General features: G+C 37.6%; 1 protein-coding gene across 1 annotated transcript in view; it reads left to right on the top strand.

Moving 5' to 3' along the window:
• Positions 1-18,538, top strand: part of Rbbp8 (RB binding protein 8, endonuclease) — a 70,099-nt gene extending 51,561 nt beyond the window's left edge. The window contains exons 15-19 of the mRNA XM_041660090.1: positions 2,951-3,091; positions 9,863-9,932; positions 14,969-15,065; positions 16,879-17,020; positions 18,276-18,538. Coding sequence (XP_041516024.1) covers positions 2,951-3,091; positions 9,863-9,932; positions 14,969-15,065; positions 16,879-17,020; positions 18,276-18,373 — 548 coding nt within the window. The 3' untranslated portion in view covers positions 18,374-18,538. The remainder of the gene's footprint in view (positions 1-2,950; positions 3,092-9,862; positions 9,933-14,968; positions 15,066-16,878; positions 17,021-18,275) is intronic.
• The last annotated feature ends 575 nt before the right edge of the window (positions 18,539-19,113 follow it).

Below are 19,113 nucleotides of genomic sequence, written 5' to 3'. Positions count from 1 at the left end.
CTCTAGTAGCATGCAAACTACCTTCCACTACCATGAATACTAGTTGGTAGGTGTTGGCGGAGGCACTGGTTCATTTCCTGCTGCCCTGACCCAAAGTAATCACACAGAAATTGTATTATTTGCAATAGTTTGGCCAATGGCTTAAGTGTCTTTCTAGCTAGCTCTTATATCTTAAATTAACCTATTTCTGTTAATCTGTGTATCACCACGTGGCTGTGGTTTACTGGGCAAAGTTACCACGGGCTCTGGTGGAAGCATCTGTCTCCTTGGCAGCTACCTAGCTTTTCCCTCATTTGTTCCCCGGCCCCGCTCTGAGTGCCCAGCATTCAGTTTGCTTTTCCCACCTAGCTCTATTTGTTAAGCCATTGACCTAAAGCAGCTTCTTTATTAACAAATGGCAATAAAACATATTCACAGCATACAGAGGAGAATCCCACATCACCTCTCCATTTCTATTAAATAAAAAGGTTTTAACTTTAACATAGGAAATTTACATACAACAAAACAGGTATCAAGCAAGAATTATAGTTAAAAAATTTATATCTACTTAATCTTTTTTCATAACTAAGGAAAACTATAACTATAACTATCTATTCTTCAACTCCATCAAAGACTCCAGAAGGATATAACATTACCTAAGTTAACAAGAATTCCATTGTAAGCAACTTCCAAAACTCTAGAATTGGCAGAGACATCTCACCGCCTGGACAGTCATCCAAAGGTCTTCTGTAACATTGGGTACCCATCTTCAGCCTATAGGCCCATAGTGTCTGGCAGACTTTCCCATGAAGCGGGAGATTTCAAAGATAGTTGCACCTATGTGGACAGATTGTCAGTCACTTTCTTCTGTGTCCTGCAGAATGTCTGGCAGACTCTTTGATGAAACAGAAACCCCAAAAGACTTTCTCACCTTCTGGCAAGTTCAGCAGTCATTTTTCTGGGGGTCCTGCATGTCCAGTTCATCAAGCAGTCCAGGCAAGAGCAGTTTCTTGCCCAAATGGCTAGCAAACTCCATAAGAAGCCTCTTCATTGTCCATCATCCTCTTGAAATAGATTGGTACTGCCAGGAACATGTGTCTCATTGTCATGAAAAGACCTAAGTTCTTAAAAACATTTAAATGCCATATTCTGTTAGTCTTTTGAAAGATTTGAAGAATACGTATCTAACTGATAGATAGGTATATTATATCTCTATATATCTAGAAACCTAACTAACATTACTATAAGCTTGACTATTATAGGTGATTATATATTAACCTATATTTCTTAATTATATGTTACATTTTAAAATGAGCTGCACAAACACAATACCTTAATCAAGAGCAGAAATACATATACACAGTATAACAAAATTGACCTTAAATTTGTTAGACCTTAAATCAATAGACCAAGATCCATACCAAGCAAAGTATTCATATCTATAGCATATTCCCCTTTAAATATAACAAACATTTATAAACAATCATTTAGGAAATTTGTGAAGATGAATTCAGCACTGTGATGTAGTAGATGGGGTGTAAGTTCATTGTTTCCATCATTTTAAATTACCAAGTGCTAATAGTGATTTTTAAAAAAAGAATAACTTTTTGCTACTTTGTTAGAAAAATAAAAAATCAAGTAAAATTTTATACAGAGCTTAATTGTTGATTGCCTTGGCGGGTTACTTAGTCTAGGGTTAGTAACCGGCCTGGCAGTTCAGTTATTCCAGGGTCCTAGAGAGGCACTATCTGGAAGATATGAGCTAGGAAAGAGGAAGGAGGCTAAGCGAGGGGGTTCTTGTCAAAGCCTCAGTTTATTAGAGATGGGGTACAGCTTATATAGGGTAAAGAGTTGGGGGATGGGCACAGGGGCCTGGGCTCTTGCCGCGTGGTTCACATTGGTCACATGGTCCGTGTTGGTCACGTAGCCAGGAGGTTACCTTCGGTCAGGTCACCTAGGCCAGGAAGTCACGAGTTGACACACCTAGATCTTTAGATAGTTTGGAATGTGGGATGGGTTCCGCTAACAGATAGCTCTCCACTAACAGCCAATTTGGGTGTGGGGTAGGCTCTGTCAATAGAACGATTCCTAACACAATTATGGGTATGGCGTTCTCTGCAGACTCCCCAGGGTGACGGTTCCTGTAATGATTTTAGGAGGAAATTGGCTCCTGACACTTAATATTTGCTGTTTATACATTTCTTTATATTTAGCATTTTTCATTTATATTATGGTATATTTTCTAGTTTTCAAAGTTTCCTTGATTAGAATTTTTTTGATTTTTGTGAGTTATATGTGAGTTGATAGAAAGGGAAAGTCTTCAACATGTGTAAGAGATCCAGTTTTGTGACAGTAACAAAAGCTAGCTTTACGCCATAGGATAACACTTGAAATCACCGCAAAGGCCTTTATAAATAAACAGACTTAGTTTATTACCACTTGTGCCCCTTCTAAGAATTAAGCTACATGGAAAGAATCTCGACTTAAAAATCTCTAAATTCTTAATTACATATATTGTAGTATGTTACTCACTTTGAATAACAATATTCTGCTCTTTTTAACATTAGAGTTTGCAACTAATATTCTATCATCTTTTTAGCATGTCCATAGATGCCTCCACCTCACTCTGTATTCAGTAAAACATTCTTTACAATTGGATCTGAAGTCTGTATTATAGCTGTGTATTTTTTAAGTATCTCTAAACTTCCCATCACATGTATTGATTGAGGTTCTCTATTGACAAGGTGTCATAAACTAACAGTCTTAGAGTCACATTTTACACACGTGTCTATAAGCACTTCACTGTGCTCATTTATTAAAAGAACACTTGAAGATGAAACCTACAGTCCACATGTAAGAATCGTCTTAGTTCAGAATAGACCGTATTACATTACTTTTTCTTTGTTACTATTTTCACATTGGGCTTCACAGAAGGCCAAAGCTGCTAAGTCAATCAATACCTTTTTTATAGATGGAGACATAAAAATGAATGATAGCATGGAAGAAATGTTTGATCAGACAGCACATGAAGAATATGAATCCTGTTTGACAGATAACTTTCCCCAGGTACCAGATGAGGAAGAATTGTCTGCTGCCACAAAGAAACCAAACAGTAAATATGCTTTCTCTTTAATTATATCTTTACCATTGTACTGAGTTCACTTAAGTCATCAACTAATTAACAGAGGATTGATTAGAAATATTAACAAAAGTTTTATGTTTCTTACATAAATTTTTTTCAGATATTTTTTAAAATTTTATGTTTATGGGTGCTTTGTCTATGTGTATATGTTTGTGTACCACGTATGCATTTTGTGCCCTCTGATGTCAGGTTATAGTAGTAGATCTCTTGGAACTAGAATTACAGAAAGTTGTGGACCACCAGGTTGGTGCTGGGACTCAAAACTGGGTCCTCTGGAAGAATAGCCAGTGTTCTTAACGACTTGAGCTGTCTTTCCCAGTTACTTTTTTGCTTGAAATAATTTCAAACTAAGGAAATATTCCAAAAAAGAAGTTGAGAATGTTTAACTATACCTTCTGCTGAACACCTTTTTTAAATTTGTTTTTACTTGAGCTTTACATTTTCCCCACTCCCTTTCCTTCCTCCCCTCACCCCTTCCACCTTCTCTCTGCCTCCCATGCTTCCAGTTTACTCAGAAGATCTTGTCTTTTTCTCCTTCCTAGGCAGATCCATGTATGTCTCTCTTAAGGTCTTCTTTGTTGTCTGGGATTTCTGGGGTTGTCGACTGGTTTATTCTTTGCTTTATGTCTAAAAGCCACTTATGAGTGAGTACATAGTATATTTGTCTTTGTGAGTCTGGGTTGCCTCACTCAGTATGGTTTTTTGTAGTTCCATTCATTTTCCTGCAAATTTCAAGATGTCATTCTTTTTTACCTCAGAGTAGTACTCCATTGTGTAAATGTACCACATTTTCTTTATTCGATCTTCAGTTGAGGGGCATCTAGGTTGTTTCTAGTTCTGGTTATTATGAGTAATGCTGCTGTGAACATTGAATGCTTGTGCTATGATTGAGCAGTATTGCTGGGTCTTAAGGTAGATTGATTCTAATTTTCTGAGAAACCACCATACTGATTTCCAAAGTGCCTGCACAAGTTTGCATTCCCACAAGCAATGGAGGAGTGTTCCCCTTATTCCACATCCTCTCCAGCATAAGCTGTCATCAGTGTTTTTGATCTTGGCCATTCTTACAGGTGTAAAATGCTATCTCCAGAAGTTCCTTTATTGTACAGGATTGTTTTGGCTATCCTGTTTTGTTGTTGTTGTTGTTGTTGTTTTTCCATATGATGTTGCATATTCTTTTGGGGTCTGTGAAGAATTTTTCTGGTATTTTGATGGGCATTACATTAAATCTGTAGATTTTTTTTTTTAAAGATAGCCATTTTTGCTATGTTAATCCTACCTAGTCAAGAGCATGGGAGATCTTTCCATTGTCTGGTGTCTTCTTCGATTTCTTTTTTCAAAGATTTAACGTTATTGTTATACAGGTATTCCACTTGTTTATTTGGTTAAAGTTACCCTGTGATATTTTATGTTATTTGTGGCTAATGTGAAGGGTGATGTTTCTCTGATTTTTTTTTTCCGCCCGTTTATCATCTGTCTATAGGAGAGCTACTCTTTGTTTTTAAGTTAATCCTGTATCTTGCTACATTACTGAAGGTGTTTATAGTTGTAGGAGTTTCCTGGTGGAATTTTTGGAGTCACTTATGTATACTATCATACTATGAGCAAATAGTGAAAGTGAATCTTTCCAGTTTGTAGCCTCTTGATCTCCTTTTGTTGTCTTATTGCTCTAGCTAGAACTATTATATTGAATAGAGATGGAGAGAGTAGAAGCATTGTCTTGTTCTTGATTTCAGTAGGATTGCTTTGAGTTTCTCTCCATTTAGTTTGATGCTGGCTGTTGGTTTGCTGTATATTGCCTTTATTATGTTTAGGTATGTTCCTTATATCCCTGCTCTTTCCAAGACCTTTATCATGAATTTTGTTGAAGACTTTTTCAGATGATCATGTTGGGTTTTTTTTTCTTTCAGTTTGTTTATATGGTGGATTTCATTGAAAGATTTTCGTATGTTAAACCATCCCTGCATCTCTGGGATGAAGCCTACTTGGTTATGGTTGATGTGTTCCTGGGTTTGGTTTGCAAGTATTTTATTTAATATTTTTGCATCAATGTTCTTGAGGGAGGTTGGTCTGTAATTCTCTTTCTTAGTTAGGTCTTTGTATGGTTTGGGTATCAGGATAACTGTAGCCTTGTAAAAAGTGGTAGTGTTCCTTCTGTTTCTATTGTGTGGAACAATTTGAAGGATATAGGTATTAGCTTTTCTTTTAAGTTCTGGTAGAAGTCTGAGCTGAAAGCCCCGGGCTCTTTTGGTTGGGAGACTTTTGATGACTGCTTCTGTTTCCTTAGGTCTATTTAAATTGTTTATCTGGTTCTGATTTAGTTTTGATATGTGGAACCTATCCAGAAAATTGTCCATTTCTTTTAGATTTTCCAATTTAGTGGAATACAGGTTTTCGAAGTATGACCTAATGATTCTTTGGATTTCCTCAGTGTCTGTAGTTATGCCCCCATTTTCATTTCTGATTTTGGATATTCTCTCTCTGCCTTTTGCTTAGTTTGGATAGGGTTTGTCTATCTTGTTGATTTTCTGGAAGAACCAACTCTTTGTTTCATTGATTCTTTGTATTATTTTCTTTGTTTCTATTTTATTGATTTCAGCCCTCAATTGAATTATTTCCTGCCATCTAGTCCTTCTGGGTGAGTTTGCTTCTTTTTGATCTAGAGCTTTCAGATGTGCTGATAAGTTACTAGTGTGAGACTTTTCCAGCTTCCTTATGTAGGCACTTAGTGCTATGAGCTTTCCTCTTGGCACTACTTTCATAGTGTCCAATAGGTTTGGGTATGTTATGCCTTCATTTTTATTGAATTCTAGGAAGTCTTTAATTTCTTTATTTCTTCCTTGACCCAGGGCTGATTCAGCTAAGCATTGTTCAGTTTCCATGAGTTTGTCGACTTTCTGTAGTTAGTATTGTTGTTGAATTCTGACTTTAAGCCACGATGGTCCAATATGACACAAGGATTTATCCCAATTTATTTTGTACTTATTGAGATAGACTTTGTTACCGAGTATATGATCTATTTTGGAGAAGGATCTATAATGTGCTAAGAAGGTATATTCTTTTGTGTTTGGGTGAAATGTTCTGTAGATGAATTAAGCCCGTTTGAGTCATAACATCTATTAGATTCTTTATTTCTCTCTTAAGTTTCTGTCTGACAGACCTGTCTAGTGGTGCAAGTGGGGTGTTGAAGTCTCCCACTGTTAGTGTGTGGGTGTTGATGTGTGTTTTAAGCTTTAGTAATGTTCCTCTTCCAAATGTGGCTGCCCTTGTGTTTGAGACTTCAGAATTTAGACTTCATCTTAATGGATTTTTCCTATGATCTCTTTTGACTAATTTTAGTTTGAAGTCTATTTTGTTAGGTAGTAAAATAGTTACACTAGCTTGTTTCTTAGGTTCATTTGATTGTATGATCTTTTCCCAACCCTTTACTCTTGAGGTAGTGTCTGTCTTTGTAGTTGAGGTGTGTTTCTTATATGCAGCAGGATGGATTTTGTTTTCGTATCCAGTCTGTTAGCCTGTGTCTCTTTATAGATGAATTGAGTCCATTGATATTAAAGGATATTAATGACCAGTGATTGTTATTTCCTTTTTTTTTTTTTTTTTTTTTTTTTTTGGTGGTGGTGATGGTGATGTGTGTTTCTCTTCTTTGGGATTTGCTGGTGTGAGATTATCTATTGCCTGTGTTTTTGTGGGTATGGCTAACTTTCTTGGGTTGAAGTTTTCCTTCTAGTACATTTTATAGGACTAGATTTGTGGATAGGTATTGATTGAATCTGGTTTTGCCATGGAATATTTTGTTTTCTGTATCTATCTATGCTGATTGAAAGCTTTGCTGAATATAGTAGTCTAGGCTGGCATCCGTGATCTCTTAATGTTTGCATAACACCTAACCAGGATCTTCTGGCTTTCCTTGTTTCTATTGAGAAGTTGAGTATAATTCTGATAGGTATGCCATTATATGTTTCCTGGCCCTTTTACCTTCTAGCTCATAATATTCTTTCTTTATTCTGTATGTTTAGTGTTTTGATTATTATGTGGTGAGGGGACTTTCTTTTTTGATACAGTCTGTTTGGTGTTCTTGTAAGCTTCATGTATTTTCATAGGCATGTCCTTTTTCAGGTTGGGAAAGTTTTCTTCTATGATTTTCTTGAGTATATTTTCTGTGCCTTTGAGCTGGACTTCTTCAATTTCTATTAGTCTTTGGTTCGGCCTTTTCGTGGTGTCCCAGATTTCCTGGATATTTTGTGTTAAGAATTTGTTAGATTTAACATTTTCTTTGACCAATGAATCTATTTCCTCTATCATATCTTCAGTGCCTGGGATTCTCTCTTCCATCTCATGGATTCTGTTGATTATGCTTGCATCTGTAGTTCCTGATTGTTTAGCCAGATTTTCCATTTCCAGATTTACCTCAGTTTGTGGGTTGTTATTTTTTTTTAATTGCCTCTATCACATTTTTCAGTTTTGAAGCATATCTTTCATCTGTTTGATTGCTTTTTCTTGGTTTTCTTTAAGGAATTTGTTTTTCTTTTGTTTTGTTTTTTGGTTTCTCATGACAGAGTTCCTCTGTGTTGCCCTAGCTGTCCTGGAACTTGCTCTGTAGACCAGTGCAGCTTCAAACTCAGACATCCACCTGCCTCTGCCTCCCAAGTGCTAGGATTAAAGGTGTGCATACCAACTTCCCAGTAAAAATTTTTTTCTACCCCAGTTTTCGTGTTCCCCTGCCACTCCAGGTTTCATTATTTTATTATAATTATAATAATTTATAATTATTATTTCAGTATCCATCTACCCAGTAGCTAAAAGTAGAAATGTGGGAAATCAGTTTTTACATAGTTCATTTTTTTAAAGATTTATTTATATATATTATATATTATATAATATATAATATATAATATTATATATACATATATATACAGTGTTCTGTGTGCATGCCTGCATGCCAGAAGAAGGCACCAGATATATCATTATAGATGGTTGTGAGCCACCATGTAGTTGCTGGAAATTGAACTCAGGACCTTTAGAAGAACAATCAGTGCTCTTAACCTCTGAGTCATCTCTCCAGCCCCACATACTTTATTTTTTTATTACCATCAAAATTAAACGTCACATAATTTGTAAGCATTATTGTTTTGTGACATACACAGGTCATGCCAACAAAACTCCATGAGAGTCAACTTTTAACAATGTCAGAATAAATCACAGAAGAATAAAAATTAAAATCTTAATGAAAAGTAGATAGGAATTATTTGCTGTAGTGATAATAGCTTGCCTACCATGTGGATGCTGTCTGTAGATTCTCCCTTATCTAGAATGACACACAAAGCTGGTTTTAGGATGAGATTTAACCTGGGAACCAGAGGTTGGAGTGGGCAGTAGGGGTCATATTTGACTTTATTTTTCACCTCACTTTTGTGCCTCGTCTGAAGCCTGGAGGTACTGTCCAGGGCATACTTTACTGTTTCTCTCTGTCCTGATCTAAAGCATTGCTGTTTCACCTGTCGTGTGCATGCCTCCTGTACTTTCTACAGAACACCAGGATGGCCTTATTTTAAAAACAAATTAGATTGATTACATTATGTTTTCAGCTAGAAGTTCTTGAATGAAAAGATATTTGAATAATCAGTAAGCACCTGAAACAAGTATCCAGTGTTCTTGGGCATCAAGTGTTAAATTCACATTCCCTGGGGTGATTAAAAACACTGACAACCAAATATTAGAAAGGAGGAGGAGTGCCGGGCATCATGTGTGTTGGTGACAGGAGTTAATACAAGTAAGGAAAAGAAACCAGTTTCATAAATTCATCATCAGTTTTGTACAGAATTAAATATATACCTATCCCACCGTTTGACTCAGTTATGAATGCATGCCCTAAGAAAAGTAAAAATGCAAAAGAGTTGTGCTTATTTTTATAGGGTTAGGATTGTAGCACCGAAAAGTATACTTATAATAGTGCCATCTTAAATGGCTTAAAAATGAAGACAGTCTACATTTCCACCAATAAGTAAATACATCAAAACAACATAGATAAACCTCCAGTTTGCTAAGCTGGGAAAATAAAAGTAATAAAGTAAATTGTAAAATTTTTTAGTATGTAGTTCTAAAACAAGCTATTTGGTGAAAAAACTCAAATTGGTGTTGGGAGAGGGAGTTGAAGAGAAATATGAGAACATCCCTGCACATGAGAAACAAAGTACTAACAGCAAAGTTGGAAGTGATGGATATTTTTCAGTTTTATCATCAATTTTCTGATGAAATCTTTAATCTCTATTTTTTGAATCATAGCCTGTCTTAAAGATGCATTATACAAATTAATAGGTCAAATAAGTGAGATATACTATAATATTATTTCTATCTCCTGCCAAATAACAGCAGACATCTAGATAGTTAAATACTTCATGTGCCAGAAGTGGTGGTGTGCACCTTTAATCCCAGCACTGGGAAACAGACATAGGTGGATCTCTTAAGTCTGAGGCTGCATGGTAAGGCCTGGACCCAAATTAATCAATCAATTAAATACTTCCTGAAATGTAATTTTTAGTTTAGTGTCTCTGAGACAAGATAATCATCACCTTTAATGTAGATAAAATAAAATTTTAGTGAATTGCCTCCCAGGACTCAAATATGAAAATCAATATAAAGGGAAGTTTGGTGCATGCTATAGTTTTTTTTTTTTCCCTAGGCAAGCTTATTATTTCTCAACAAGTTCTACATCTTGTGACATTCTTGTTTTGTTTACAGTACATGGTGATAAACAAGAGGGAGTCAAGCAGAAAGCATTTGTGGAGCCATATTTTAAAGATAAAGAGAGGTAAGTGTTTAGAGGTACAGTAGAGCTGACTTTGCCAGTCTGTAAGATATTTAATGATTACTTTGATTAAAATAAAATAATTTACAAGGATACTGAGGCCATCCAAAGTTACATAGTTTTGTAGTAATAGGAAGCGGCGGGGCTGCGTCCCCAGCACCCCGGCCACCTGGCTAGCTTATACCCCTAAATAATTACATGGACACTGTATTCTTTTAAACACTGCTTGGCCCATTATATGTAGCCTCTTCTCGGCTAACTCTTGCACCTGGACTAGCCCATTTCTTATAATCTGTGTAGCCCACGAGGTGGCTTCATCGCGTGCGTCTGGCTGGGCAAGGGAGCATGGCGTCTCTGCTCCAGAGAGCAGAGCTGTCAAGTCTGAGCTCACTTCCTCTTCCTCCCAGCATTCTGTTCTGTTTACTCCTCCCACCTATGTTTTAACCTATGAGGCCAAGCAGTTTCTTTATTACTTAACCAATGACCTTCCTCCATCATAGTTTAAAAAGAAGAAGAAGAAGATAAAAGAATCATTTAGAACCAGGCTCACTTCTCTAAAACCCAGCACTGGGAGACAGGCAGAACAATTCACATTTGCAACCAGTATGGCCTACACAGTGAGACTTTGCCTCAAAAATAAATAAATAAATAAATAAATCACTATGGGTCAGGGAGTGTGGGAATATAGCCCAGTGGTACTGTCTTTGCCTGACAGGCACAAGGACCTAAGATGATAAAAGCCAGGTACCGTGTGCACATCATTACTCCAGCACTGGCCAGGAGAGACAGGGGGGTCCAGGGGTTCAGTTGGAGACCCTGTCTCCAAAAATGAGGGAGGCTGAGTGGGTAAGAGGGCCACTTGGATATGATCAAAATACATTGAATGAAATTCTCAGAGAAATAATAAAAAGTGGGGGGAGCGATTGAAGGCATCCTGATGTCCACCTTTGATTTCTACATGTGCCCTCATGGGCAACATGCATATACCCGCACCTACACACGCAGTTTGTACTTGTAAACAAAGAGACTGGAAGATAAGATACAAATTGTACATAGAAGGAAGTTTTTACCAGTACCTCTCATTTTCAACAGTAGAAATAAGTAGTTTACTTTATTGTAACAGATTCCTTATTTTTAGTCTATTTCATTTTGAACTTTGGAAATTGTTGAATTATGTTCTCTTTCACATGTTAAAGACTTTAGGTCATGAGCTGAGGGTGCCATGCTTCATTTTTGAGGATTTTTGAACCTTTGGAACAAAAATTTCAGCTTCTTAATTTTGAACTTTGCTACTCTCTGCTTTTTTCACAAAGATTGTAAATTCTGTGCCTTTCAGTTAATGGTCTAGTTGGCTTTTTTTTTTTTTTAAGTAAATTTAGGGGGGCTGGAGAGAAAGCTCAGCAGTTAAAAACACTGACTGCTCTTCAGGAGGACTCAGGTTCACTTTCCAGCACCTACATGGCAGCTCACACCTGTCAGTAACTCCAGCTCCAGGGGATCTGATAATACATGTGGGCAAAACATCAATGCACAAAAAATAAAAATAAATAATTAAGTAAATTTAGGACTTAATACTTATTCTGAAAAACTATGCTTTTTTTTCTTTATGAAGTTCTCAGAATGAGTCACTTCATAAGTTATTCTTTTTAATTACATTTATTTATGTATTGTTAGGGGAGGGCATGAGCATGCCACAGCTGTTATATGGAAATGAGAGGACATCTTGGAGGAGGAGGAGTTCCCCTCCTGCCATACAGGTCACAGAGATCAGACTCAGGTCAGGTTTGGTAGCAAGTGCCCTCACCTGTTAGGCCTTCTCTTCAGCCCAAAATAAAGTCACTCTTCAACTTTCATTTCTGTTGAGTACTTTAGTAATCTAAAAGCCAAAAATTTTAATTAATTGTTTTTTAAGAGCAGGATTTCATGGTATGATTTAAGTGTATAATACTGGCTGGCCTGATGTAGCATTCGTGCTACTGCATGTACTACGGTCCTGTAGTGCCTGTACTACGTGTACTATGATACTATGCCTGTAGCCTACCACCTGCACTACTAGACAGGACTGGACGCTAGCTGGGAAAAGGGCTGGAGATTTTAAACATATACACACAGAGACAGAGACATGGGGACACGGGTCATCCCTGAAACAAGAATGCCCCCTTTATTGTGTTCAGGGACAGCTTATGACTGATAGCCATGCCCCAACCAAACCAACCAGAAACCACTCTTCTGCCATCTGGAACTCCTGAGGGTCTCTGCTCAGAGTAGCTGCAAACATAACAAGTTGTTTTCAGGAAATTCAGGGTCCGGGGGGGTCCACAACCCCCAACAGCCTGAAACTCACTTTGGTAGATTAAACTATTCTCACACTCACAGAGATCTGTCTGCCTTTGTCTTCTGAGTGTTGGGATTAAAGGCCCAACCACCTGGCCTAAAATGAATTTTATTGATTCCTATGAGTCCAAAAGCACTAACTTGACATTTTGTCATTAAATGTTTAATTATTTTCCTTTATGTGCCACTTTCCCAAAGAAATGGAACCCTAGAATTCCCAAAAAAAATGTAAGCAGGCATGTTTTTTCCTTTAATGTAACCATAGGTTCATGAATTTAAGCATCTGATGTGTTTGCATCCATTGTATTTGACATGTTTGTAGTAACAGTCCCTCTTATCACACACTACATTTATGACCCCCAGTCCTAATAGACGGTGCTGACTCCTGTATGCACAAGATTGTATCCTGTGCCTGTGAACGCTTTCACTCCATTAAAAAGAAGCATTTTCCTCACATATCCAAATTGTCAGCATCACTGTCTTTGTGCTTGAGAGGCATTACCAAATAAACCGTAGCGCTGTGGCCAGTCTGATACCGGAAACAACTGCAGTGGGTAGCATACACAGATCAGATGGAGCATGATGGTTCAGGAATCCATTGTACTACATACAGAGAACTTCATACATGTAATGGCAGGTGGCGAAGCTGCGAATGAGGAACTACTACAGACAGATTGTCCCATTTTCACCTGTTAGAAGCCTCCTGGGTCAAAGAGTTGCCCTAGACCCCTTTTATAGCTTCCATGATAGAAGCTGCAAAATGTCTGGTGGAAGGCGTTCTTAGCTGGGGCAGTTTAGAGCACTTGACCCCTCTTCCACAGGGTGAGTTTGGTTCCCAACAGCCATGTCAGGTGGCTCACAATTGCCTGCAGCTTCAGCTCCAGGAGACCCAGCCCTATGGGAAGTGTGCATGCTTGCACGCATGTCATGTGTGTTTGGATACACTTAAGCAAGTGATGTTAATATAGCTTTTTTCTGCTTTATTAGTTTTCCTTTAGTTGTATATCCTGAAAATTGTAATAATGACTGTCTTCTTTTTCTAGCTGTCATGTGACTGCCGTAGCTTGTTCTCTAGCAGTAAACCCTTGTTTCGTTCACTGCAAGGCTAATGCACCTAATGATGCAGTGAATGAAGAGCTTTGTTCTGTGTCTTCGAGACAGTCCTAGATTAATACGATATTACAGGGCAATAGCTTGTGGTTTCAGTGTTTCCTGAAGTAAGAGTAGCTTTATTTCTGAAGCTGTTGGGTAGCTAAGGAAACAGGAAGTGGATAAAGGTGGAAAGATGGTAAAGGTCTCGGTAATCGTGTGCTCCTCCTGCTGAGAAGTCTAGAAGACCCTGGTGTACTTGTCTCGTTGCTCTGATAAATACCTGGCAAAAGCAACATGAGGAAGGAAGGGTTTCTTTTGGCTCACAGTTGTAAGATCTCTTGCATCACGGTTGGGAGGTCACAGCAGCAGGACTTGAGGCAGCTTGTCTTCCTGTATCCCCAGTTGGGAAGCAGAGAGCCATGAATGCTGGTGCTCAGCTCTCTTCCTCCAGTCCATGGAATGGTATCCCCCACAGCTAAGATGGGTCTTTATCTCAGCTAACCAGCACTCCTGGGCATGCCCAGAGGCAACCTAATGTTGATAGTCCTTCATAGGTGTGCCTAGAGACTGTCTCCTAAGTGACTCTAGATTCTGTCAGGTTGGCAGTATTATACATCAGGTCTGGTCAGGGACACAAAGCTTACAGCCTTTTAAGTGATGCTTTCCTTGAGTCTGCCTTGGATGCCAGTCGTCTAGTGAGTACCTGCTTCATGTATGATGCTCAGAGAGCATATGGTAAAAACAGATTCTACATATGCCTAGATTTCATAAATTCTTTGACAAAAATATTTTATAGCAAAATTTTATCCACCCTTTCTTGCTCTCCCTTTTTTAATTCATGCATTACTATAGAGTTGAGGGTTTTAAAAGTTAGAATACAGAAGGGATCTCTTACTCAGTATAGTTGGAAACAGAATAGTTTGTTTTGAAGAAAAATTCTTTCCAGTTAAAGGAACATGAAATTCCAATCAAGAAGAGTAGGTGTGTCCCCAAGAAATCATTTTAAAAATCATCTTTTATGTTTCAGAGTATTTAAGTTCACTGAGAGTGTTTCTATTAGAAACAACATATATATATTATATGCATGCAATTTGATATTTATAATTATATATATGTATAATTTGATAACTTCCAGTAGTTGGCTTCATAAAGGTATAAATTTGTATGTATTTATGCAGGTCATTAAACTCAGAAGGGAACCATTAAGAGGAGAGTCTTAAGGGGTAGGGGAAAGAGAGGGTGGACCACGTGTGGCAGGATAGCAGAAGGGGGCACTTGACAGAGAACGGGCAGTGAGCATAGAGAAAAGAAGGGATGGACAAGAGCAGTAGAGGAAGGAAACAAATAAGAAATCATGCATGAAATGACACAGTGAAACATACTTTGTGTGCTGACTTAAGATTAGTCTGAAATACTTACCAATAGTAGGCCTTTAATAAACACTTGAAAAGAATTTTTTGTTTTCATAATACACAGAACATTTCAAATAGAATGAGTGTTTGGGGGTTTTTCTCTTATGAGTTCTTCTATTTTTTTTTTATTTTTAATTCAGATTTTAAACCAGAAATCTTCTAGTAACAAACAGGTTAACTTTAAATTCCTTTTCCCTCCAGAGAAAGTAGCATACAGAATTTCCCTCATATTGAGGTAGTTCGGAAAAAAGAAGAGCGAAGGAAATTGCTTGGGCACACATGTAAAGAGTGTGAAATTGTAAGTACTGATGTAAACACTTATTTTGAATTTGATTTAATAGGTCATAAGTGCAAGCTGGATCTCATGGGGCATTTCCTCAACTGAGACTTGTTCCTCTCTGATTACTCCAGCTGTTTCTGGTACACACAAACCAACAGTATAACTGGCCCTATGTCAGTTTGACACACAAACACATCACTGTTAAGCCACAACCATAGCCAAGATGGCACATTAAACATAATAACATAATAAAATATAAATAACTTTAAAAGTCCCAGTCTTTTTGAAGACAGACACGATGTGCTGTGCCCTCACACATCAGCAATTCATCATGAAAATGCCCCACAGATTTGCCTACAGGTGTCTAGGTTCCTTTTCCCAGGAGAACGCTTATCAACTACCTGTGTCAAGTTGATAAAATTAAGCAGCGCATCAGTACAAATAAAACCATTTGCTAGTTTTCATAGCACAGTGTTTACCTGCTTTCCTCCTCAGTATTCAGTTCCTTTGCTGCTAATTATTGGGCATTTTATGTGCTCCTGCTAACTGTTTACTGTAAAAGAGTTTTTTAAGTGGTAAGAATAAAAGTACAACTCCCATGGACTTAAATGTAATTTGTAGCTTACTATTTGGAAGTCTATTCCAATGTCTATTCCAAATGTATGGTAAAAGAGTATGGTAGTGACCACAAATCTCACATGCGTAAAAACAAATTTGTATTCTACATTTGATTCCCATACTTTAGGACTCAGTCTCTTATATGTCTGAAGTTTGATTTTGTTTTCTAATTTTGGTTTTGAGGAGAAGAGACTGTGCTTCTTGCATATATGAATAACTTATCTTTCATTAAGTCCCACAGATTCTACCTTCATAAAATTCCCCTTTACATTTATTTACTCTCTCTACTACCAACACCTGGGACATACCCAGGTACTGTCTTACCCTGGACTGTTGAGTACTCTGCCTTTCTTAAGTACTTCACCTTTTAGAACATAAGCAAAAAGACAGTCCTAATACTGCTCACCTCTGTAGTCTTCCTTTATGTTCTTACCTCTTATTAGACACAATGGTCTTTTGTAGTTGGAGGCCATTCATTTGTTCCCGGCTGCCCAGACTTAAAATAATCACATAGAAACTATATTATTTCCAATACTCTTTGGCCAGTTTACTTAACCGTATTGCTAGCTAGCTCTCATGTCTTGCATTACCCATTTCTATTAATTTGTGTATTGCCACGTGGTTGTGGCTTACTGAGTAAAATTCTATTTTGCCTCTGTCTCTGGCAGGACTACATGGCTTATCACCAATTCCACCTACTTTCTCTATTTCTTTCTATAGATAGATAGGTAGATAGGTAGATACATACATACATACATACATACATACATATTTCCAGCCTGGCTATATTCTGTTAAGCCATTGGGCCAAAAGCAGCTTCTTTATTAACCAATAAAACATAGAAGGACTTCCCACACCAGTCTTTTGTGGTTTTTCCTAATGATCTTTTAGAATAGAAGTTAAATCATGCCAGTACCTTTCAGTATCTTCTCAGTTAACTGCAGGCCCAGAGGTAGCTCAGTGTCAGTGTGCCAGGGTTGGCGACTGTTAGCACAAACGTCTACTGATAAAGGAAGGCTGTGTTGATTGACGCTGTGATACAAGCTCCTTTCCTCATTTGTGTGTGAATCAAGCACTGACTGTCTTATTATCATTATCATTATTATTACAATATCAGTATTATTTCCTTAGAATGTTTAAAACAAATAGCTTTTTAGTTTCTAGTTTGTAATCAGTAAACATAACACTGTTTATTATTCCCTGTTGTTGTTAGTACTATGCAGATATGCCAGCAGAAGAAAGAGAAAAGAAGTTGGCTTCCTGCTCCCGACACCGATTTCGCTACATTCCACCCAGCACACCAGAGAATTTCTGGGAAGTTGGTTTTCCTTCTACTCAGACATGTCTGGAAAGGGGTAGGGTTATAGATTTTAGTATTTTAGATTTTTTTTAAAGTCTGAATATTAACCCTTTCCTCTCTAACTCTATCTTGTGCTGCACATTAGGTGCTGATTCTGCAACATGCAAGTGAATTCCTGAGTCGGAAAGATTTTCCACTGCTGTGTTAATTTATTTGGGATTAGACATTGCTTATAATGTCCTTAATGGAACTGTGTATTATGAGCTTCGTCATTCAGATTCATCCTGTCAAGATGAAATTTAAGTAAATAAATCTTACAAAGGTTAGAATGTTGGCATATCCCCAGTTCCTTCAAATTTGACAGTTACATTTAATATGCATCATCACAGCTAGATTTTAAAATTTTAAATAGTGATTTTTGTCCTGTCACTGATAGCACAGCGCTAAGAAAATTTGAGTATACTGAATTTTCATGAAAAAGGATGCAATTTCAAAGAAACTTTGTATATTTAACTGTAAGAAAGAAATACACAAGGTCATTGACATTGTTTCTCCTGGTCATTGCATAGAATCAGATAAGGTGGCTACACTGGTTGTTTGCCATGTTAGCCTGGCCCAGAGCACCGTCCTCCACTGAAAATTACAGGATTGGAGATGCCTGGGGAGAATCTGAATGGTATGGAGAACATAGAGGTGTCTCACTGAGTGGAATAACTACCACAAAAAAACTTTGAGGAAAATCACCTGGAATTTGTAATAATAGCAGAGTTTGGGTTTAGCATTATGGCCCCATATACAAACCTATAAGGGCAATTTAGAGAAACTCCTGAGAGTGCAGATACTTAGTTAGGCTGAACGAGGGCGTGGTTCTCATACTCTTTCAGTTTTGTCAACTGAAGTGATGTGTTTTCCGCAGGTCTCCACCCTCACCTGGGAAGTCAGTGTAGTAGAAGTACTTTAAGGAACGTGAGAACTCTCTGAGGTGGTGAACAGGGAGCATTTTATAAACGTTTGCATAAATGAGTAGACTTGATAAAATCATTCACCAGCATCACAAAGCTAAAACTCAGAAATACTCAGGCATTAGCGATGTATCGTGAATATATATTGAAGAATGCTATTGTTTCATTGTTTGGATTAGTTTTGTGTTTTAAGATAGGGTCCCATGAAGCCCAGACTGGCTTTGAACTCCAGATTCTCCTGCCTTGGCTTCCTCAGTGCTGGGATTACAAACAGCCACCATGCTCATCTGCGCTAAAAGAAATGCATGTTAATAATGTACCGTTCTAAATTCACCATTTGTTTTTCAGGTTACATCAAGGAAGATCTTGATCTTTGCCCTCGTCCCAAAAGACGGCAGCCTTACAACGCAGTGTTTTCTCCAAAGGGCAAGGAACAGAGGACCTAGATGTTTGAGTCAAAGCAGAGCAGATGACCTTTGGTTTTTTGGTTTTTTTTTTTTTTTTTTTTAGTTATTTATAGTTAAAGTTGTAATAAACATTGATCTTTGATTTTTTGATCTTCTATAAATTGATTTATAAATGAGTTTTCTATTAAAAATGTTTAAGCAACATTTACCTACTATACAAATAGCTATTTAAAAATGTGGATGTGTTTATTTGTTGTTGTTTTTTTTGGTCTTTTGTGCCTTTAAACAATAAGGCATTTCATTTTTCAGTCTAACTCAAGGGTTTTGTACTTTTGTCTTAGGGTTTCCGTTGCTGTGCAGAGACACCATGGTCATGGCAACTCTTCTAAAGGAAAACATTTCATTGGGGCTGGCTTAGTTCAGAGGTCTAGTCCATTATCATCATGGTGGGATGCATGGTGGTGTGTAAGCAGACGTGATGCTGGAGAAGATGAGAATTCTGTATCCCGATCAGCAGGCAGCAGGAAAAGAAGGCCACACTAGACTTGGCATTTGAGACCTCAAAGGCTGTCCCCCAGTGACACACTTTTTCCAACAAGGTCACCTGTCCTAATGGTGCAACACCCTAATGGTGGCCATTTTCTTTGAAACCACCATAACTTTATTTGGTAATTATAGCTTTTGAAATATGATTGTTGTAGCCTATAATTTGCTCCTTACAGGTCTTTTACTCAGTTTCCTCTGGTGTGTACATGTAGAAGTGCTGATGTGGGATTCCC

This window comes from Microtus oregoni, unplaced genomic scaffold (genome assembly GCF_018167655.1).
Source record: "Microtus oregoni isolate MIOR12 unplaced genomic scaffold, Mior012 000011F_ref0000422, whole genome shotgun sequence".
In the NCBI taxonomy this organism is placed as follows: Eukaryota; Metazoa; Chordata; class Mammalia; order Rodentia; family Cricetidae; genus Microtus; species Microtus oregoni.
The sequence above is the reverse complement of the archived record's forward strand: the minus strand, read 5'-3'. Positions and strand labels throughout refer to the sequence as shown.